The 23,215-nt window shown below is 38.7% G+C and overlaps 1 protein-coding gene across 1 annotated transcript in view; it reads left to right on the forward strand.

The window, feature by feature from the left end:
- The first annotated feature begins 13,296 nt into the window (after nt 1–13,296).
- The window catches only part of LRP1B (LDL receptor related protein 1B), a 556,160-nt gene continuing 546,241 nt past the window's right edge, over nt 13,297–23,215 (forward strand). The window contains exons 1-3 of the mRNA XM_062005148.1: nt 13,297–13,416; nt 14,537–14,594; nt 16,030–16,155. Of these exons, the coding sequence (XP_061861132.1) occupies nt 13,297–13,416; nt 14,537–14,594; nt 16,030–16,155 (304 nt within the window). The remainder of the gene's footprint in view (nt 13,417–14,536; nt 14,595–16,029; nt 16,156–23,215) is intronic.

A 23,215-nucleotide genomic window follows, 5' to 3' on the forward strand; every position in this document is an offset into this window, starting at 1 on the left:
AGACAAGGCTGAAATGGCAAGAGAGGAGAGATTCTTCCAGCCATGATGGTCTGTTAGTGCACTCAGCAGTGAAGTCACACAACGTGCTTAACACCAGTTTGACACAACTTCACGGGCAGATTTAATTGCGGTCCGTAAGTAATAGCATCTCCGATTCAATTAAGGAACAAGGTTTTTAAGTGGAAGTAACATACACAGGTCGTTGGAGCTGTCGTAGGAATTAGTTACCCTGGTGCTTGAACATATTTCAGAGAGCCATATCTGAATTTTTTACTCTTTTTGTTTGTTTGTTTGATAAAAGAATAGGTGCCACCATTCTGTTACAGGTGTGCTTTCTGTGAAATGGCACTTTAAATCTACTTGAGCATCATTATTGAAGAGACTCGAACAGTTTAGATCTTAATTGATATTAATAGGAATAACCCTCAATGACGTGAACTTGGCAAGCCAGGAATTGCAGCTGTTCTCAGCAGTCGTGGCAGTAACAAAGATAATTAATTGTTTTTCCCTGGGAGATATATTTAGATTGTGCAATCTAAATATTCCATTCCCCGAGCCCTAATTCAGGCTTGTATTTGTTCTGCAAATACAGTAAGTGAAAATAAAGTTAATGTGTTTTGACTGTCGCTCCATAATTTGAGTTATTGTGATTATTTCTAAGAAATAAAGTGTTCTAAATATTGCATAGAATCATAGAATCATTTCAGCAGGAAGAGATCTTTAAGATCATTACACAAGCCTTCAAATGAGAACTTAAAACAGTTAATAATGTACATGCTTTTATTAGCATCATCTAAGTACTAATTTAATTTAAAAAATGTAATAATACAAGCTTTGTAAGAGTTTGGTTATAAGAAGAGCCAGTACTTCAACTGGCCCCAGCAGTAAAGTACAAAGGGTATTGTACTGAATAGAGCAGAACATGTGTTCCTGGCAGAGTTTTAGACAAAGAGTGTTCTTGAGTGAGCGCTGCTTTATTTGCTAAGAACTTGCAGCCAGCCATAATCCTCCTGGATTATTAAAGAATACGTCAGGGTTCAGTGTTGAAGTGCTCAAGGATGTGGTAACAGAACTGTAAATAATTTTAAGATACATAACCCAAGAGACCTCTGTTTGGGTTATCGATCGCCAGGCTTTAAATTCTGTACATTTCATTTGCTAAGGAGTCTTCATGGAGACCTCCCCTGAAGTTAGCCCCAGTTGTGATGATGGTTGAGGTCTGGGGACCGTGCACACTGCATCACAGTGACACCCCAAATCTGCACTGCAGCCACTGCCTTCTGCCCCTCCTTCCTCCCTGCCCAGGGACTAGCTGCTTCTAGTCCTGAGGCTCAAAGTTGTGATAGATACACTCACAGGAGTCTCTCTTGCTACGCTTGTAAGTGTGTGGGTTTTATTAACACTTATTTTAACGGGGACTGTAAAGCTCATGCATTTAAATACCATTCTATAAAGCGACATCGTTCTGATCGAGAGTTTCTTTCACCAGTTATTTATTTGTACAAGACAAAGTCACCAGTGCAGGTATAATTTTGTCTGTGCCAATACCATCCACCCAGAAAACAGGACATGCAGGGGATGCTCTTTCTTGCTACGGGAGTAATTTCCTATTGCAGGTTTAAAGCTCTGATATCTTAAAAACAAGAGAGCAGCCCCTGGGTGGGAGCTGCTGCTGTCTCTGCTGGGCTGGGATGTGTGGGGTCTTCTGAGCAAAGCCACGTTCCTGCCTTCAGCTCCACAAACACACCCCTTCACACTCAGCATGACAGGAGGCTTTGTTTCCCTCTAAACTAATATGGCACTAAACCACCAAACTAAACATTTACCTTTGTGATGTAAATATTTCCTAAGCTGAGTTTCTATCAAGTTGGGCAGTTGTTTGAGCTGCTCAATGAGAGAGAGGTACAGACACTGCAGCAGGAAAATCTGTCACTTGTGAATGGGATGGAGCCCTTTTTTCACTTGCATCTTAATTTAAATCTAAATTATACATCATGCCTCTCATACAGCAAAAGTAATAGGTGTAATGAAAAAATGATTGGATGTAATCAGCAGTAGTAGTAGTGATTTTGAATGTTTTGTCCTGTATCTTTCCTTTAGCCTACTGCCCAGATAAACTACAGTGTTCATGTATTAGAAGAAGTGACTTGAGTTCATCAACTGAGTTACTTCAAACCCCTTCTTCTTTGGATCTCTCCGTGGTATTTTGACCATTGCAAGACTTGAATATCAACTCCTTAAAATACATATTAAAAATACTGCACAGTCTGTGGTTAACATTCAGTTCTGCATCTTTTCAACAGCAGTGGATTTGAGAGGGAAGACTGCTTTTGCCAGTGTCCAAAACTACCGTGGGCTGCTCCTAATGAATCCCCAGCTGAGGGAAACTTAGAAATATAGCACCATAAATAAAAATGTATATAAGCATTAAGTATTCTTATCACTGGGATTATACATCAGGCCAAGCCAGCTCTTTCTGGAGTGTGTATAAGTATACATACGTTTCTGAGGAATCATAAGGATTGAGTCTGGTTCAGTGATTTAGCCCAGTCACTGACACTCTGTGGAGCAGCTGCACAGAGTAACTAGCACAGCACCAAAGAAACAGCCTTCTCAGTAATTCCCTGAGTCCAAAATCACTTGCAAGTGAAATCGTTCTGCTTCGGAGCTCTAAAGCCACGTCTGTCTTCTGGGGAGAATTGCCTGGCCATATAGTTCTGCATCTCTTTCTTTCCTGCTGCTAGAATATAATTAAAGTTGCTAAAAATATGTGCTTCCTAATATTGCTTTTTTTATTTCTGTGTAGGCATCTGCTGTTATTCTATTCTCAAAGGAGGAAATGGTATAAGGATGAATGAAACTTAACTCTATTAAGTGGTCCACACTGCATACGGATACGAGAGCTCCTTATTTATGCCCTGATCCAGAGCACCCTGAAGTCTTTAAATTAATAAATAAATAAATAAATACACATATATATTTGTGTGTATTCAGAGGAACCTGCTGGCATTGTTAGTTTTACAGAAGTAATTTTACCTGTTAGAGGAGAGGGCACTTTTGGACTGTGAACTACCCGTTTCATGCTGTCCTGTGAGAATATACGTTTGTAGTGCTGAGGAAATTAGTAGAACAAATGGGGACACAGTTACTGTGCTTTTACAATACTGACATCATATCTAATTATGGTTTAATCTACAGAACATACTGTTTGTTTAATAAGTCCCAGCAGAGATAGTTCAAGCATATGTTTTCACGTCACCTGGAGGTAACTGGGAATGACTTTGGCAACACTGTCAAAAGAGTGACAGTTTACTAGACTTTATGTATTTTACAGTATATGGCATGGCTCACCTTCAGTATGCATGAAATCACTTGAAGGGAAGCAGTAATAAGCATTCAGAGCCAAAGCAGCTCAGTGCAAAGAGAGTCTTTGTTCCCCTTTATGTGTGATAAACCAAGGCATAGTTTTCTTTGCACAATCTCAGCAGCTAGCAAAGCTGACCATAAAATCCACAGCACCCTTCCTACTGAAAGGAGATCTGGTTATTGCTAACAAATGTTAAATATCAATCATCCTTCTGACCTGCTACAACTATGATATCTCCAGGTTTTATCCTGAGCTTAGTACCTGAGGATGTCTTTTCTTGGTTTTTATTTAAAGCTGGCCAGTTTCTCAGGAATCTGAAGCTCTTGATTTCCTCTCCTGTCTCCTCAGACATCACTTGAATTTTAATTATTGTTCCTCATATGTAGAGAGTCTCAAAAGTAATGTAAATATTTTTGGACAGGAGAGAGTGGGAACAAATAGGTGCTTGAGTTTGTATTTGTAATGATTTTTCTCCATCTGGTTTGATTGTAAAGTGAGACCTTCCTCTGCAAAAGCTGTGGTATGTCATATTTATTCAGGTGCCCACTAACTCCCTATTCAGCACATTAGGCTTAAGGGCCTGACTTCCATGACTACATTGGAACATATGAAAAGTTAGGATTGCCTTGGCTCACTGTCAATCCTCAGATATCAGGACAGCTGGAAAGAAACTCAGTTGTGCTAAAAATTAAATTATTTCACCTTTGTTTTCTGCACAACTAAAAAATTCATCTTGTGTGTGTAACAATGCATTCCATCATATTAATTCTGTTCTTGAATGCTGTCTTTAGTGTTCTAACTGACTGTTTCCATCCTCTGGACCATCTTGTGTGAAACAAATAGCCTTTTAGGGACTGCAGGGATCCTGAAAAAGCAATAGCTGATGTTAGTCTTCCCATAGGAACACTGCTTTTTGGATTGAATGTTACCTCCATAAGGCTGTGAGGCTGCTTTGATTTGTCAAGTGATTATTTGGCAATAAACTCTTTTTTTGTTTTAATTCTCTTTACATAGTTGCTAGATAACACTGTCAAACCTTGTCTTTACTTCACCTGTTTCTACATTTGTCTTTCTATAGTATTTTTAAAAATAGAAGTTAAGATTTATGAAGGAAAAAATAACCTCAAATAAAGAAAAGGACTAATAATCCAAACTGCTAGATCTCTGGCTTTGAATAGTTAACTAATTACTTTATGTGTATGTTTTCAAAAAAAAGGTCAATTTTACAAAACAATTAATACATTTTGGTTCTTTAAATAACATAAAATAATTCAGAGTGATAGTACTTGCTTTTCCTTGTATGATGAACCAACGGTGATACTAGAATGCAACCTAAGACAAGAGCTCCTTCCTGCAAGAAAGCTTATATCAGAGACGGGTGATTCCTACCTTGCTTTAAAAAGGAAAGTTTTTGTTATTGATCTGTGCTTGAGGCCTCTGATGTTCTCCTCATCGTTTTATCAACTCAACTCTTCTCCCAGGTGTCAGAGTTTTGACTGTTTCCTTCTCATTTCCAAGGAGCAAATGAGCACATGTGCTCGTTCATCCTTCGTGTCGTGACTCGAGGCTCACATAACTCACCCAACGCTGTTCCCGCTGTCCCGGGCGGGATCATAAATCCAAGCAGGGACTGTTTCAAAACTTGTTTGTAGGTAGCTGGGTGACACTGTGCTGTTCTAGGTGATGCAATATGCAGGTGTGCTGGCTATATTTTTACAAAGCAGGAAAGTACTGCAGGTATGAAGTCCATCTGTTATTTTGATGCGATCCTTCTTTGTAACTTCACTGTTTTAGGCTGAATACAAAACTGCCCTTGTAAAAACCAGTTAAATTTTTTGCCAGTAGTAACTTCTAACTAAATATTACAACTTCCTACCTCTAAATAGTATGTTTGCCTGCTCAGCTATTCACGTTGCAGGCGTACTGACAGCAGCAGCTAAAATCACAATACATTGTTCTCTAGTGGTGTGAAAATCATTATTCAACAAATACATTTCTAAATTACACCTTAAATTATCAGCCTTGGATCATGCTATCAAAAAAGTCAGACTTGAACTGCTGAAGATCACAATTTTAACTACTTTCCCGACTGTTAAGTTGCAATTAAGCCTATATTAGGCAACCCTTTGGTGTGCCATTGAGTTAATTCTTACAATTTAACTTAGAACTGTTGATTGGAGTTATTTAGAATAATGGATGTGACTTCAGTAGAGCCCAGCATAAATATGGAGCTATTTGTTTGACTGGGGTCAGTTTTAAAATGATATATATAAAAAAAATTGTAGTTGCATGTTTCTAATGCTAATACCAAGTTTTTAATGTTTGTTCTGAGCTTTTTGGGTATTAAATTTACACAATATCCAACTTGAATTGAATACTTAACCCCAATAAGAAGATTCTCCTTTTAGCTGTTTATGTAGTCTATATTTAGAAAGGAGTTTTAGCTTGGTTTTCTCCTAGTTCTTAGATCCTTCTAATAGACTTTGGTATAACGATATCTTACAGTCTTTAACCCCATTTCCCTGTAGATTAATTATTCCAATGTAAACCAAACACGTATTAAACATATGTAGTTGCTTACAGTAGCAGATTTGACTGTTTCACTTCAGATAAATCTCTTCTTGCAAAAAACAAACCCTTCCATATTTAAGACTTCTCTAGTCATTAAAATTGAATTATGTAATAAGCTTCCATCTGCTATTGAAACCTGTTCATCATTATTTCATGTCCTTTTAAGTGGAATCATTCTGAGATAACACTTAGTGACAGCAGGCTCACCACTCCTGACTATGAGAATATGGTAGGACAGGGCATCCTTCCTAGCTGCAAATACATCTTACTGTTTATTGTCTTCTGGAAAGGTTTTCTACAAGGGTTTGGTTCTCACTTCTCCTGCCTTGGCATCTTCAGTGTCATTGTGTACTGTATTCATGTACTTAAATTGTGTGCAGGTTGCAGGTTCTTCCATGCATCCCCCCCAGCCCGTTACATTAATCGCTGTGGGATAAGAACCAGCTCTGCTATCCATCAAGCTGGGCCACTATCTCAGTGACACTGATCATGGTTAGCAGAGCAGTTAGCATTAAATGATTGGCAATGGAATGACAAAAGTGTGGGTAGAGAAGATGGATAGCCTCATGTTACTGCTCTTAAGTGTGAGCTGTAAGCAGCAGTTTGGAGCTGGGTAAATATTATCTGATTGCTGTAATGACAGCTGGGCCGCCCCTTATGGCAAATGTTCTCTCTGTAGGAGTAGCTGAGTCCTGGAATACATGAGCTAAGGAGGACAGAACTTTCACTGTATCAATAGTTTGAGGTTCTCTGAAGCCATCGATGACTCCAAGTTGAAGAGGGGAAGGCCAATTGAATCCCAAAGAAGCAACTGAGCATATGAGCTCTTGGGATTTTTCATGAACAAACCATTTAGTTGCTGTAAGTCTGTGCAATTTCAGGATTAAACTATCTGGTACAATATTGGAAATGGAATTTTTTGGCAAAAGGAGCAAAATTCATCCTTGAGTCCGAGAAACAAAGCAAACAAGCAAATCAACCACCAATGATAACAAAGCCTCAGCATCCTCCTCCAGGGAAATAAAAGAGAAAACAAAGAAGATGGTTCAGTTCAGTCCAGATACTTTATAGCTGCTTCCAGATTGCTTTGTTATTTTGGTTTTTTTTTTTCATCCTTTAAGATAACTTTCTTAGAGATAACTTATTGCTTTTAGTTCTTTTTTCCTGTGGGTTTTTTTAAAATATAACTTTGTTTTCCCATTATACAGTCATCTGAATTATTTCCATCTTACTTAGATGTATCTTTCCTTCATGAAGTTATCTACACTTTAAAAGAAAACTTAAAACTTTACTTTTGTTCGAAGTGATGATAAACAGAGCAGGGTTTTTTTTTTACTCCCACAAATATTACCAGCATCTTAAAATAATACAACAGTTCAGTATGTGTTTTTCCTTCCTTGCTTGGGCAGATATCATCCTATTGTAGTTTGAAAAAATTGAAAGGAAATGGCTCTGTGATGTTTTATATGGTAATGAAACTACTGAATTAAAACAATGACATCATTGATTAGCCTTTGATATAGGAAATTTATCTCAATTAATTATCTTTCAGTATTTGCTAAAAATGTTAGTATGGGAAAATTCACAATGATAGAACATCTGCTCAGCAGAGGACTTACAAAAGGTATTGTAATAAGCAATGTAATGAATGTTTTCAGCTTTCAAAAGAGAAAATATTGTGTGTGGCATTTATTTAAAGAATGTGTCTGAAGTCAGATTGCCATCCTGCTTTAAGAAAAAGATGCAATTTTGCTGTGAAAACGTTGCAATTAAACTTGGAGGTATTACAGCTGGCAAAGTTAAAAGTGTTACTTGGAAATGCCTAAGTTACAACAGCTTACACAGATAGTTGATGAAAAAGATTCATTTTGAAGTTTTGCTTAGAGGAACAGTTAAGTGGCACACTGCCTCAAATTGGGTTTGATATCAGCTCAGGGTGATTTGTCCTTAGTCCCAATCTTTCTGCTCATTTCTTCTGCTTCTCAGGAGTTTTTCCGAGTTGTTTTTGAGATTTGATCCTGGGAGTAGCTGAAAGCCTTAGTCTTTTCTCCATTGAGCTTCCTGAAGAAGCAGCAAGCCTCTGTGTGTACAAAACATGTATTATGCAAGTCATCTCTCCTAGAATTTCTTTTGCAAGTGAAAGTTTCTGTTGCTTATCAAGGTATGTACTTGGACAAGGAAGCACATAGTGTGTCCTCGTATATGAGCTCTTGGATGTACTGGGAACATTCCTGCCAAGATCCTCACAGTTCCTTTTAAATTTATGTAAATTTACTTTTTTATCTTCTGTTGCAAACATTTTCTTCTGAGAAGTAGGCTTACACCAAAGGAAAGGATAATATTGTGAGCACATTATGATAATATAAGCCAAGATGTAGAGGCTCGGAGGTTTTCATAGCCCATATAAATGGTTTCTTCCAAGACATTGTTCTGGGATACAGCAGAGAAGACTTGTTTCAGTGGAAATCTTTGAGGGCTTTCCACAAATTGAGAGCTTTTTTGCTTGTGTTCACCCTGGCACTGTTTAGCTGTCAGCTGCTGAAAGGGCATGTTGTTGATGCTGTTGTGGGGCTTGTCATTCTTCATACGTAGAGGGATAAGTGATGGTCGCTTTGACCCTCCGTCGTGACATTAGTATTCAGTCTAAGTCTGGCTGTTTGGGAAGAAGGACAACTTCACTTTGGGGAACATCTTTGCATGTTCCATCCAGTTTTCAGGGACATAAAGGATTATTGTGAAGAACTAGTTTGTAGTGAGCTTGTTGGGACTTTAGCTTCCTTTCTGTATAGGGCTGCTTGGAGTAGGGGTTGGCAAATGACAAGACTACTGTAATATTTTTTTCTATTAGTATATACCTATTGTATTACAGAAGGCATCTGGCTATTCAGTAGTATTTTGTACCATTAGAGAACATCACTATCATGTCATTTTGTATTTTGCCGAGATACATATCATTGTGTGACCCTTTACTGATAAGGCAAAAATTGTCTCGGGAATATTTGGGTTTTTCTCATTATCTGAATATTTCTTAGATTTCTCTGTCCACAAAGTGTGCCAAATTAAGGCTGAATAATAACCTTCTCTGTTTCAAATCCACAGGAGGGGACTCGGGGTCAGCCCCCTTAATGGAAATACGTTTTTGTGAAAGGAAGAGCAAAATTGAAAGGAACAAGGCTGCCCCTAGCCTGATCACCTGCCCACCTCCAAGAATACTGCAGGATTTCTGTGAAACAGTGGATGTTTCTAGTCTTCTTGTTAATATTGATCTCCAACAGTACTTGCTCAGCCTGGTCCATAACTTACAGTGGCACTGAGTAAGACTGAAAAATACAAAGAATTGTTGTAAATAAGGATGTAAATAGGGAATTTAAGGGTGAATTTATGGACTAGGTCATGGACTGAGATGTAGGATGTCTGATGGCAATCGAAAGACTGACTACACTCTAAACAGATGTCTGTGACCTTGTTGGGGGAAGATGTGCAGACTGAGAAAAGCTTGCACGTGGCATTTAAAGATACTTGGCATAAAGTGAACACGTGGTGCTTTTAGTGACTGGTATTAGTGCATGTGCTTTTCCAATGGATAAAGCAATTAATTGATTAGGAAGTGCTGGCAACTAATATGCCAGGAACTGAATAAATACCTGTAAAACATGGATATTCCCATTTAGGAATGTTAGATATGTATTAACTTACTCACAGTTGGCTAATCCCTTTGCACCACAGAAGCACAAATCAGGGTCTGATTTTTGGATCCTGTAAGTAAAAATTTTCTCTTTGACTTTGAACACAGCATTGTACTGAACTGGGTAGGACAGAAATAAATGATAGCAATTTTTACACTCTGAACGTAAAACTCTGTTTACTGTTGTGTGAGACATTCCAAGGATTTTGTCTGTAGTTTAGTGCGGCCAAAACATAAATGTTTTACTGTATGCTGGGCTGTAAAAATGTAGATTTAACTCAAAAGGTATAAAAGGTTGGAAAAGGATTATAGAAAAGGCTGAAGAGTCATAAATGGAAGTGCTGTGCATGCTCTTTCTTCCCATCTCCCTTTCAGTTACAGTAATTTAGGTTTTAGCATATGATGAATTCTATCATAAATTACTACCAGAATATACTTTTCAACTTTCGAATAAATTTTGCAGAAATTAATCTGCAAACCCTTCCATGTTTCAGTGAGAGATCAAAGAAAATCCCAAATGGAAAACACGCTTTTGGGAGGGGCGGGGGGGAAAGAAGTTCTGAGTTCTTAAACTCTTGTAATGAAGATAACTTAATTAAAATCAAAGCAAAACTAATTAAGAGCTTAAAAGTACAAGTTTTGGTTGCATAATGTTCCTGAAACATGGCAGAATGGGTTTGTTACCATTGGTAGAATTTCCTGGTCATGCAGACAAGTGATGCAGTCAGCAGTGGATCCATATGAAAGTGTATACCTGAGTCACAGTTTTCTGACCACACTTACTGGCCTTCCCACCCTTTCTTCAACTTCTTGCTCATTTGCTTCTGAAGAAAACAGCAGTTTTGAGAGGCATTTCCCCTTCTTTCCTGGGAGTTTTGTCTGTATATGCGGTTGGGGACAGTTGTATATTCACTTGTTTATGATTCTCTTTTTTATTAATTGTTTTCACGGTTCTGTCCTTGATCTTGCCATTTCCAAACTGAAAGGGAAGGCATGTTTACACACGCATCCACCTCCCAGTTCGGTGTGTGCCTTTCTTGCCCTTTTCCTTCTTTGCAAAAGGAGAGGAAGTTGAAAAATCCAGTTTAATTTTTTTAATTTCACTTGAACCATGATGAAAATATCTTTTATTTTTTTAATGAGTGCAAAATGTAATGAAATTGAATTCAAGGAACATTCTTACTTCAAGTTAATGTTAAGCTACTTTTATGAAAGCTTTTAAAAATTACAATCATGTTTTATCTTTAAACATTCATGCATTTAGTGCTATATCATATCATCCAAGAGCTTCTGTTTGAATGTGGTCTTTGGATTAGTTTTCACACATGGTTTTTATGAATATTTAGTGAAAGCCTAATGAGCAAACTCCCTGCTACGGCGAATGAAGTTTTTATTAGGCTGAGTTTTGTTCACTTTGAAGAGCATGGCCATATGGGAGATCTCTTTTTTCAGGCTCTCTCTTCAGGTGCTCTTTGCAGATGGGAGGTTGAAGCGCTCTGAGGATAGTGCATCAAGCAACTGCCATCTCAGCATGGTGGTGGAGTTGCCCAGACCATAGCAAAGCCTGGCATATCTGTAGAGCACCCAAGCAATGGCCTTCTGAAAGCAGGGACTCTGCTGATGCCTGTAGAGGAAAACAGTTCTAGAAATGAACAGCTTCTCTGCTTGTCTGCTTCCTTGACGAAGGCAGATGTTAATTAGATTCACAGCGAATCATTTACATTCTCATAGTAGAACTGAAGGAGCACTCAATTATATAAATGTTATCTCCTGTAAAGTTCTTTGCAAGAGCCCTGTTGACCTGCTTTCATAGTTGCATTCCCTCAAATAAGAATAATCCAGATACCTTTGACCTCTATGAGTCAATGGGATCACAGACAGTGATCTTTATCCCTCATCACTTAGGAGCTGAGTGCGTGTTTACAGAGGCAACTGCCTTATTGAACTAGGAGCAGTCCTGTTGTAGACAAGACATTGGCCATTGTCTTGTTTCGTGGGTTTTTTGTTTGTTTACTTTCCCTATCCCCCTTGTCTATTAAAAGCACAGTGGAATGTCGTGTTTTCCAAGTTTACTATAATTGCAGAAAATATAATGGCAATTACTTTTTCTAATGGAGATTTTGAGCTTTGTCCTCTTTAAAAATATCCCTGTCTTTAAAAGAAAAATAAATAAACACAAACCTCAAATTTTTGGCTTCAGAAACATTGACTTCAAACCAAAGACACTTTTTTTTTTCTCCTTAGAAACTTGCCTTCTAAGAGGCATTGCCAGGTGTTTGCAACATAGGAGAGGAGTACTATCCTTAGGGAGGCAAAGCTTTCATTTACCCATAGAGAGATGATTTCTAACCATCTGCTCTGTATTTCAAAGAATTGGTATGTTAAAAATGTGAATTTTCTCATCCTCTGGGAGCCTGCCCATGCAGCGCACGGAGTACAGAAGGAAACGATGTGCAGAGAGGTGCCACTGCAAAGGACTGTTTTTTTCACTTACAGGGCCATCTTAAATAGCCATTTTTTAGGAAGTGGGGGGTTTTTTGTTTAAAAGAAAAGCCCACTAATTAATGCATGTTTATGATTAACTGGTCCAATTAATTTTGTAAAGATAGCAAGCACCTGGAAATAAAGATAATTCTATAGGTATGCAAAGGAAAACATTGTGAGAAAGCACTTTCAGAGCCAATAAAATACTGAGCTAATACTAAGCTGCTTTATGCTAAACAAGTTCTCTGTTTCTCAGAGTGTGTTGGGTTTTTTTTTTTTTTTTCTGTCTGCTAGTTTTTTCTGGAGACAGAGAATACAAAAAGCTTAAATCTCCATAATTTCTGTACTGTTGCATAAAATAAAAGCCAAGAATTTAATTGTATGGAAATAGCTAAATTATTTCAATTTGTTTAAAAAAAGTAGAAAATAAGTCTTCTCTTCCAAGCACATGGGCTGATAACTGAGCTACATATGAAATAGCTTTTTGGAGCTTGTTTATGTCCAGTTAGGCTACTTGCAGAGTCTTCACCCAATAAGAACAAATTTAAGACTTATGTGTTTAGACTTATGTGACCATCTGCAGATTTAGAAGAACCTGTTAGGGATAATCACCTACAAGAGTGCTTACTGACTGCTGTATCCATGTTCTTAAACAAACCTCCACAGAAACCCAAAAGCTTGGTATTTTGTTTCCCAGCAGCAGCTTACCACTTCTTTTGTGTCAGTCTCACTACCGTAGAGCATTGCAATGGGTTACTTCCCTGTTCCATGATATCCTCATTTGAACGTGGTTTACTCAGGCATTTATGGTGTTATCCAGATGTTTCCATTGGATTCCTGTTTGTTTTGTGGTGTTTGGTTTTTGGCAGTGCTGAGTTAACATTTGGACTCAATGATCTTAAAGGTCTTTTCCAACCTAAACAATCCTGTGATCTTATAGTCATCTGTCAGTAGCACTGTTCAGATCTGTTTTGCCTGGCAGTTGACATTGAATAGCAAGGAGGGATTTTATTACAGATAAGAGTATAAAACATAAGGGAATGTTGCAGTGAAAGGTGTTCAGATTAATGGTAGATCAGCTTAACTGGCTATCTTTTACTCTGCTTTAAATTGTACTTTTCCGAGAGAGTGATGTTAAGGACTGTGTCAAATGGGAATCCTCTTCTTTCTACCATCTTCCTCTTTACTGATGGTGGGGGCTTTTGCTGACAGCCACAAGGTTTATGGGCAGAGTTTAATAGAGACATTGCACCAAGAAGCTACAAAAGAGCAGTTCTCTACTTTCGACCACGATTTCATTGGCATTCTTGTAAGGTTTGTTTACAGACTTGAATAACTAGACTGAAATTCTTCATTGGCTTCAAATGTGATTTATTTAACACTGGGCTCTGCTTGCTGCAGTATATAATTAGACTTAAAGCATTACATTTTGGCATAAATGATAGCATTGATTTCTCCTTTTATCCAATTATTGTCAGTTAGAACTAAGAAAAAGAAATATTGTCTTTCTCCTTTAGATATTTTGCATGTAGATAGTCGAGTAGGTTTATGTAGAACCTGTTATTTTTGTGAACTTGCCTTTAAAAGTCTTTTCCCATCCGTACATTTTGATATTTATTCATTAGCTTTTTTTTTTTGCACTTAGCTGTCAGTGTAGAAATGTATAAAAAGTAACATTAGAAAGATCTCATTTGAAATAGTTTGCTTTTATGAATCTTACTTTATGCAAGGTAGCCATTTAAACTGCTTTTTCTTCTTTGAGAAATCACTATATACAAAAAGAAGAAAAAATATTGAAGGAATGCTATGAGTGTTTTTGCTATGGTTCTGATACTTAAGACCATCAATTATTTAAAACAAACCCTTTTGAGTGGTAATGATAAGATAACTGGGTTTGTGTTAGTTTTAGTATTCCCAGGTCTATTATGAACAGTCATGTAATAACATGAACAATGGCAGTTCACACTGTACTGCAAGCTCTCCATAAAGGAACAGGAATTTATTGTGCATTTAAAGAATGTGATAAAAACAACTAGTAAAAAATCCCTCAACTTCATACAGATTTTGCTTCTACGACTGTATGTCTTTGACGTGATGAAAATTGCCAAACTCCCTCCTCCTTTCTGACTTCCAAGATGGTTTTTCAAGAGGTGCTACCAGAGCAGGACCTTTAATCATCTTCCTGAAAGATTGCAGCTGAATCACTTCCATGTACATGTAAACTTACACTTTTAATTATACAATCACTCATTCTTTTCAGTGAAGATAAACAGCTTAAAGGACTGAGGGCTACCTGCAGCTGAAGTAAAAGCAAGGAATTAAAATACAGCAAACATGCTTTGGTACCAAGTTCTAGAAGCCACAATATAGTTTAAGCAATATGAAACGTGTACATAATAGTGGTAAGTTTGACTCTTTTGAAACTGTAGCTGTCCATCATTTTAGAGGCTGACCTTGAAAATGAGATGTGCACCGGTGAAATGATAGGTTAGTTTTAACAGAGTGTTCCCGTTGTTATTTCCTAGACTACTAGTTTGCACAACGTCCCCAAAATGGTGCTGTAAGAGCTTTGCTTTAAAGCTTAGAGTTAGTTTTTACAAGCATGTTTAGAAACTCATGTTACAGTGATCAGGCAACACAATATGTATGTAGTGTCTGCAAAATAGATGTTTTGCTCGGAAGGCCAGCTGAGATATTCGGAGGAACAGTGGATTTTTGTTATCATGCTAATTTCTAGTTGACATATCAGAGTAGGAAATGAATATTGTAACACTTCCCAAAAAGTCAAAGCACTTAATCACAAGTTGCAGCAAGGAAGATCTTTCAAGAGAGCAACTGGGCTCAGCAGGTGCTGGAGCCAGCAGTGTGCAGAGCCCAGGCTTACAGCGTGCCTCATAGTGATAAGAGAAAAGTAACAGCATCCATTCCCTTTTGATATGAACTAAAACTGATGGCTAGATCTACAAGTGGAATTGGGCTTAATTCTTTCCTTATTGAAAGCTGGGTTTATGTCTTTGTAACAGTATTGACCCCAGTGAAGTTATTTCTCACTCTTATCAGTGTAACAATAACCAAGAAACCTTTTCCCAGTGATCTGCAATATAACCTTGTGGAAAGCACTACTGTAATTTATATATTGATGAAATGAATAGAATATATTGCAGAGAGGCTTTGTGAGCTTTAATTAGAATAGTTTTACATTAATTAATGATGGAATAGTCTTGAGTTAATTAACTCTAGATCTCAAGGACATTAGATTTTCGTGGTTGAATCCAGCAGATTCTTTGGGTCTGCCAGGCTTCCAAAATTGCCCTCTTTTCAAGGCCATCGTTCTCATGTTGACCTTAAATAGCTAAAGTCTTTGCACATTTGTCACCTTAAATATGAAATTGTTTTTATCTAAAACTGAAATAGGATTTGGTCATTACAATATGTACCTGAGAAATTAGTAAATAAATATATAGTATTATTTTAAAAGACCTTTGTCTTCTTACAGGGTACATCCCTGAAAAAGGAGGTTACTTGAAACACTTTGAAACTTTTTCCTGGAGCAGGAGAGGAGAATGAGGTGCTTCCCTTGCATGGTGATTTCTGTCTATTCAACAAATTTAATTTATGGTGAAATAGTTTGATAAAAACAGCATTTCTTAAATTTCTATTTGTAGAAGTAGTTTATGCTAGTGCTGTTTGTGTCTGGTTGGAGTGGTTATGAGATGCTCCCACTGAAACTGCGCTGGATCTTAGGGCTCTACAGTCTTAATAAGGACATTAGATACCATTAAATTATTACTTCATGTTGTTTTCATTGTTTGCTCTGATTTCTGATCTCAGAATCACTTTCTTTTCGCTCTTCATTTTCATTGTGTCATTTTGTTTTCCCTTCATTTTTAATCACTGCATTCTAAAACATTCTTGTTTTCAGAAGAACATCAGTTATGTGACGTAGGAGAATTTCTGTGTCGTGATTGCGTGACTTGTATCTCCCAGCACTGGCTGTGTGATGGAGAACCTGATTGTCCTGATGATTCAGATGAGTCTTTAGATACATGTAAGTAAAGAAGGAGACGCTCTTATTTCATCTTCCTTTTAACAGTAACATTTTTAATTGCACTAACTATACATTTGAAGGGACAGATTGAGTTTTATCTAATAAACCCTGAATACATCTCCATATCAGGGGGAACAGGTTACATTCACTGTGTAGGTGAGAGACAAAAGAAATGGAAGGTGTTTTGTTCGTGTGCCACTGTAATGAACACTGTCGCCAGAGCATATGTTCCCTGTGCTCTGACTGAGCTGTAGATGAGCTGTAGAGGGCAGAGGCAAAGACAGATACAGGAAAAATATATTCCTCCAAATACATTTAGGGGAATGTGGGGTGCAAATGAATAGTGCAAAATGTTTTCAATAGAAGTATGAAAAGCACGCAAACATCAAAGGAAAAAAATGAAAGAAGATGTAAAAACTATGAGAGAGAAAAAAGCACTGAAAGGAAAATGAGGGAAAGCTTTAATAAAACATGTTTAATTATAGTAAAAGACCTTGCTTTTTTTAATGTGGCTAAGAGCTTCTGAAGACCATAGTAGCAACCTTGCAGACTTTTTTTCTTATCAACCTTGTAGACTACTGATGAGGTGATGTTAAATCTTAATGTTCTCTTGTTTTCTGCTTTTTGAGGAAAATGAGGGAATTTCCTGATTTTATCCCCAGGATAATCACTTAATGTGAGAAAAGAGCCATGCATTTTGTATCAAAGCAGCACTGTTGATGAGGAGGACTAGAAATATGGTTTACTGCTAAAAGAGAAGAAAATATGAAACAAGAGGCAGCATTTAGGAGTCTGATCTTTAAAATGAGGGACAGGATTTCAAGATGTCTGGAAACTGCTTTAGTCTGGGCAGACATGCACTGATGATTGCAACCTTCTTGCTCCAGCATTTGTTCTCTGAAACAGGTAGGAAAATTGATCAAGGTGCTCTGATTAACTGCCTTTGAAACACTTTTGGATTCTCTAAAACAAAATGCTGTAGTTGGAAGCAATGGGTACATTTCAGATTGTATTGCTACCCTGATGTTTGATTATTCTCTCCTACAGTACTTTGAAACATAATGTTAGTATGTGCAGTTAGACATTTTTCAGCTGGCTAGTAAATACTGTGACAAGAGCACAGAAATGGTCACACACACACACACACACACACACTGTTTAATTTACGTCCTGATATTTAGCACAGTTCGAGATCCAGCAATTTGTTGGATGCCTAGATATTTCCCTCTTAAGAACTTTGCATGTTTGTAGTACTGAACCATATGATCTTTGTTCAGTGATGCCATTGAAACTCATGGCATATTAAGAACATATGCTTTGAAGTTTTTTGATGGCTTGAAGACATGCAGATGGGGTGGAAAGGCAAGCCTGTACTCTTCCTGACATCAGCCAGCCTACTTCTCTCAGACTGAGCCCAATTGTATGAGGCTCAACGAAGCCAAGTGCTGGGTCATGCACTTGGTCCACAACAACTCCATGCAACAACACACGCTTGGGACAGAGTGGCTGGAAAGCTGTCTGGAGGAAAAAGAACTGGAAGTGTTAATCAACAGCAGCTGACATAAGCCAGCAGTGTATCTGGGTGGCCAAGAAGGCCAGTGGCATCCTGGCTTGTATTAGAAGTAGTGTGGCCAGCAGGACCAGGGAAATGGTCCCTCTGTAGTCGGCACTGGTGAGGCTGCAGCTTCAGTGCTGTGTTCAGTTTTGGGCCCCTCACTACAAGCGAGACACTGAGGGGCTGGAGCATGGCCAGAGACAGTGGAGCTGAGGAAGGGTCTGGAGCACAAGTCATGGGGAGCTGCTGAGGGAAGTGGGAGTGTTCAGCCTGGAGAAGAGGAGGCTGAGAGGAGACATGAGCACTCCCTACAAATACTTGAAAGGATGATGTAGAGAGGTGGAAGTCAGTCTCTTCTCCCAAGTAGTGAGTGATAAATGGACTCAAGTTGTGCCAGGGGAGGTTTACACTGATCTCTCGGTGACTTAGAACCCAGTTTTGCAATAGAACTTGGAAGTTCTAAGGTTATACAAACCCATATGGTATGATTGTATCTATCAATTAATTTCCTCATTAATCCATTTGAAGTCATATAATCTAGTCCCTTTATTAATATTAGTAAAGAGACCTAGGATTGGATAGAAAGGAGAAAAAAGTGGAATTCTTCAGTTATCATTGAATTCTACCACTACATTGATAGAGATTGGGGTAGGACTTCTTGCAGGCACAGTTTCCACAGGCTTTCAGCAAGTGTGAGGGAAGTGGCCTGTCACTGCCTGTGTTTTGAGATGGACAGACAGCTTCATCACCAGACTGTTCTCTGTCTACTTCCCATCTTCCACTATATGGTCAGACAAACAGCTTTGTAAAAGCAGAAGTTCATTGCTATGGTGCCTATACTTGCGTTCTCTTCTATCAGCAGCTGTAATTCTTTCTGCTCTGAGTGGAGCTGCTGCTTTTATAGTGCCAAGTTCAGTAATTTATAATGAATAATTTTGTTGCCTTTCTGTTCATGAGTTCTTTGTGAAAAAATTGATTTTAAAAGAATTGTATCCATAAAACTCTTCACCAGGTAATTTCTGCCCTTTCTTGGGTGATAAGTCTCTAGGTTTTTCATAAGGTTTTTTGCAAATAGTCAAGATTCAAAAATCAATTTGCTTAACCTAATCGGATGATGCTGGATTCTTCAGCAGGATAAATCAGCGAGCTCAGTTGAAATCAATAGAACTCTTATCAGGTGCCCCAGAATCTGGCCAGACGTGTTTGCCTGTTACAGATAGCTGTTGGTCTGGAGGTTGATGCAGATGTTTAGAGGACTTCCTTACTGTATAAAGAAAAAAAATAAATAGAAATGCTGTCTGTAGACTCCTGTGACAGACTGTTTTTAGTGGGAGAACTACAGAAATGAAATATACTGGAAATATACTGGTATGCATAGAGTTTAAAAAGCAAAAATAGTGACAACAGTATGTGTCACCTGGTGTCTGTTTACTGTTGCCTGCTGTAGGCACTCAGGAGTTAGAAACACTGTTTCACACTGTTTTACATAGGGGTGTTTTAGAGTTTTGGGTTGGGTTTTTTTCCTTATTTCACCATTCTTGACACTACTATTGTCTTAGGCTGCAAGCATTTTCCAATCTCAGCAACTTTTAAAAGGGCTTAAGTAGGAAAGTTCACTAATTTTGTGTCAAAGTTGCAATGTACAGCATTGTCATTTTGAGGTACCAGTGAGTGCTGTGTTCCACAATTTTACCTCTGAATAACATATTTCATAGAATCATAGAATGGTAGTGGTTGGAAGGGACGTTTAGAGATCTTCTAGTCCAACCCCTCTGCAGAAGCAGGGTCACCTAGATCAGGTTGCATGGGAAGATGTCCGGGCAGGTCTTAAAGACCTCCAAGGAAGGAGACTCCACAACCCCTCTGGGCAGCCTGTGCCAGGGCTCCCTCACTTCAACAGTGAAATAGTTTTTTTCTTATGTTTAAATGGAACTTTTAGTGTTCCAGCTTCATCCCATCAAGGGGTCCTGTTACTATCTACTATAGAAAAATGGGATGTCCCAACCTCCTGACACCCACCCTTTAGATATTTATAAATGTTAATAAAATCCCCCCTCAGTCTCCTCTTCTCCAGACTAAACAGCCCCAGTTCCCGCAGCCTTTCCTCATATGAAAGATGTTCCAGTCCCCTGATCATCTTGGTGGCCCTGTGCTGGACTCTCTTCAGCAGTTCCCTGTCCTTCTTGAGCTGAGGAGCCCAGAACTGGACGCAGGACTCCAGATGAGGCCTCACCAGGGCAGAGTAGAGAGGGAGAAGAACCTTCCTTGACCTGCTGGCCACACTCTTCTTGATCCATCCCAGGCTGCCATTGGCCTTGGCCACGAGGGCACATTGCTGGCTCATGTTTAGTTTATTATCAATCAGGGTTCCCAGGTCACTGTCTGCAGAGCTGCTCTTTGCAGTTCAACCCCCAGCCTATACTGGTGCGTGGGGTTGTTCCTTCCAGATGCAGAACTCTGCACTTGTCCTTGTTGAACCTCAAATTATTTCTAAATAAGACATGCAGTTGCCTAAGAAATATCAATGGCTTCTGAAATCTAGACATTTCTTTTGATGTAGTATTACATACTTTCCTCCTCAACCTATTACTAACAGGGTTGAGATCTAAAAGTTATATTGGCAAATGACCCCATCCATTTAGTACTTAAGGATTTTTGTTTGTGTGTCTGTGGCTTCAGAATTTATCTGGTTTGCACATTGTTTTCTAATCTCACTTCACAGACCCCTCTCTATCAGAATGCATTGTGCTAAGGCAAGGTGCAATAAAGGAGTAGGAAAAGAAATTGCTTATTTTCAATAGCTTCTTTCTGGAGCTGTACATATTGATTGTGTTTGGTTTTTGTAATGCTCGGTGCAGCAGGAGTTCCAGCTTGGGATGTTTGTTGTCGCTTAGCCATGAAGTAGAGGAAGATTCTGTAGCACTGCCTGATACTTGCCCCATAAAGAGAGACTTGAGATCTGGCACAAGTGTACGAGCTCTTTTTATACTATTCTGTGGTATGTTGCAGGTAGTAGTGCTTTGCTACAGCACTTATCCATTAGAACTGTCTATGACCCTAAGTATCGCTTGAATATCATAAATTTCATATAAGAACTAAAAAAACCCACAATACAACATGAGACCTGCTACTGCCAAGACATGAAAGTACTTGACATTCATTTTAGCAGCATCAAAATTCTGAAAACAATTCACCCCACACCTCCAGACTACAATTCTGCCTCTTCTGTTGTCTACAGTTTGCTCTGTCCTTGTTATCCTGACACTGAGCTTTCTTAAGTGGTACCCAAATGTCCATTGCATACATGCCACACACATAATTCTTTTGTAGCTATCTGGTCCTGAATTTTAAAAAGCCACCAGTTTCCATTAACAAATCATCAAACTTGAATGATCCCTGTCTCTAGAAGTTTGAGTAGATGTAGGCTTATCACAAGATACTGAAATGATCTCCGATAATAATATTTCTCTGGGATTTTGAGGGAATATCATCTTCTGTAATCATAATTACACTGGAGTTAGAGGAGCAAAAGAAAGGTAGCAACCAGAAATACTTTGTTTATAAGCTTGAGTCTCACTTTGCTAAAATAGCTTCTTTCATTCTCTGGATGTTAATTATGTGAGATTAGTTTCACAAGCTTGAAATCTGTTAATTTAGCACCTCAATTGTAGTTCTTTCACCAGCAAAGGATAAGGTAATTGGATGCCATGTTGTTCCTGTGGTATGAAACAATAAAGATAAAATTTCCTAAAGCTCCTAAGTATTTTATAAGTAGATTCATTGAAATTCAATAGAAGGCAGGTTCCAAACCACTCTTAAGTAGCTTTGGAAAATCCCAGATCGATAAATAACTTGCATACATTGGAGATGTGCTGCCATGAATCTGTTGAAGGTAAATGAAGAAAATGGTGGACATGAGGGAGAAATGTAGTCTTGTGTTTCCAGTCTTTATAATTTTGCTGTATGGAGTTACTACTGAACAAGGGATCTGCTGAATGAGATAGCTGCACAGACCTATTCTTTGGCAAGATACCTAACCGTGTTGGTGGTCGTATTAATTTAAACTGCTTTGTTTGACGTGATGAATAGGTACTCACTTTTTCTCTTAGAATGAGGATCTTTCATATCAGTAGTGATAAGACTTAAGTTCTAAAGCTCTTGTAGGAAATGAACCACAGCAAAGTGACAAATGTCAAGAAACTTTATGAAACCCCTTCTAGTTTACATAAAATTCAGTTAAATGCTTAATGCAGCAATATACTACTGCTGTGCTTTTATGTTAGCTGCTGAAAAGTACTTCTGACAGAACAAGGTGAATGTTTTGACATAGTATTAACTTCCCTGATACCATTTTTGCAGACCTGAAAGAAAACACACTTTCCATTGAGGATCTCTTTTGCAGCAAAGCTACAGTGGTTAGTAACCACTGGCAAAGATGTATAGAAATGTATTCATTATGCCCAGTGTTTTTGACATCCTGTTTTCTGGCATGTAGCCTCTCGGCTCTGTTTTACTTGTTCCCATCCAGATAGTTTGCCCCTTTTCCCATGATGAACACCTGCATGACTGCTGTGTGGGCTTTATCTTCTGACCTCTGCTTCCTCCTTACTCCATAGTTTGGGAAAACTGCCATGCTCGGCCCATCCAGGAAAGGTCATTTTGCTGATGTGATGGGATTGCTGATGTTCTGGTAGTTAACCGAGTATTAGAGCAAACAGTCTGGAAAGGATGAATGTTGATGGTGCTCATACCCTCTAAGCCTTTTGGAAAGGTTGTAGAGAAGCACCCCATAGAGACAAATCTTGCATTTCATCCTATGTGGAGGAGTTTAGGTTGTTTCGCTGTGACGTTTGGGACTGATGTCAATGAGGCCCAGTTGTCTGCTTGAGAGGGTTTGTGTTTTGGGGATGTTGCTACATTTCTCACCACTAACTCTGCTCCATTTCCATCTAGGCTGCCCCATTTGTGGGTTCAGGGGAGCACTCATCTTGGACCAGGGAATAATGCTTATGTTTTTGCATTAGCTTTCTGTCACAACCAGCATAGAAGCAATGGTATTGAGTCCCATGGGAACAGTTATCCTTCTCTGAATAGAACTAGTTTGTAAATTTTGTACCAGTGACTTTGAAAACTGGTGTGATTAACAGCTTGCCTGTGGCCCCTGCTGTGAAACTTCTTCCTAATAGTATCTGCCCCGGTACCAGGTGTGTGGGTGTTGTCAGCCAGGGCTGAAGGATCCCTGTGAGGAGGGGCTGGGGCTGTCCTGTTCCATGCACAATTGGTTCCAGCTGGTTCTAGTCAGCACAATTGGTTCCAGCTGGTTCTAGTCAGCACAATTGGTTCCAGCTGGTTCTAGTCAACACAGCCATGCGGGTGGCACCTCTGGGGAAGGGAAGGGGAGAAAGGGCAAATGGCTGCTGAAGAGGGAGGGAAGAAACAGTTCTGTGAACAGCCAGGAGCAAACAGGAGTAGCAGACAGAGGTGCTGAGGGTACAGAAGCAGATA

Source organism: Colius striatus, chromosome 11 (assembly GCF_028858725.1).
Source record: "Colius striatus isolate bColStr4 chromosome 11, bColStr4.1.hap1, whole genome shotgun sequence".
Classification (NCBI taxonomy): domain Eukaryota; kingdom Metazoa; phylum Chordata; class Aves; order Coliiformes; family Coliidae; genus Colius; species Colius striatus.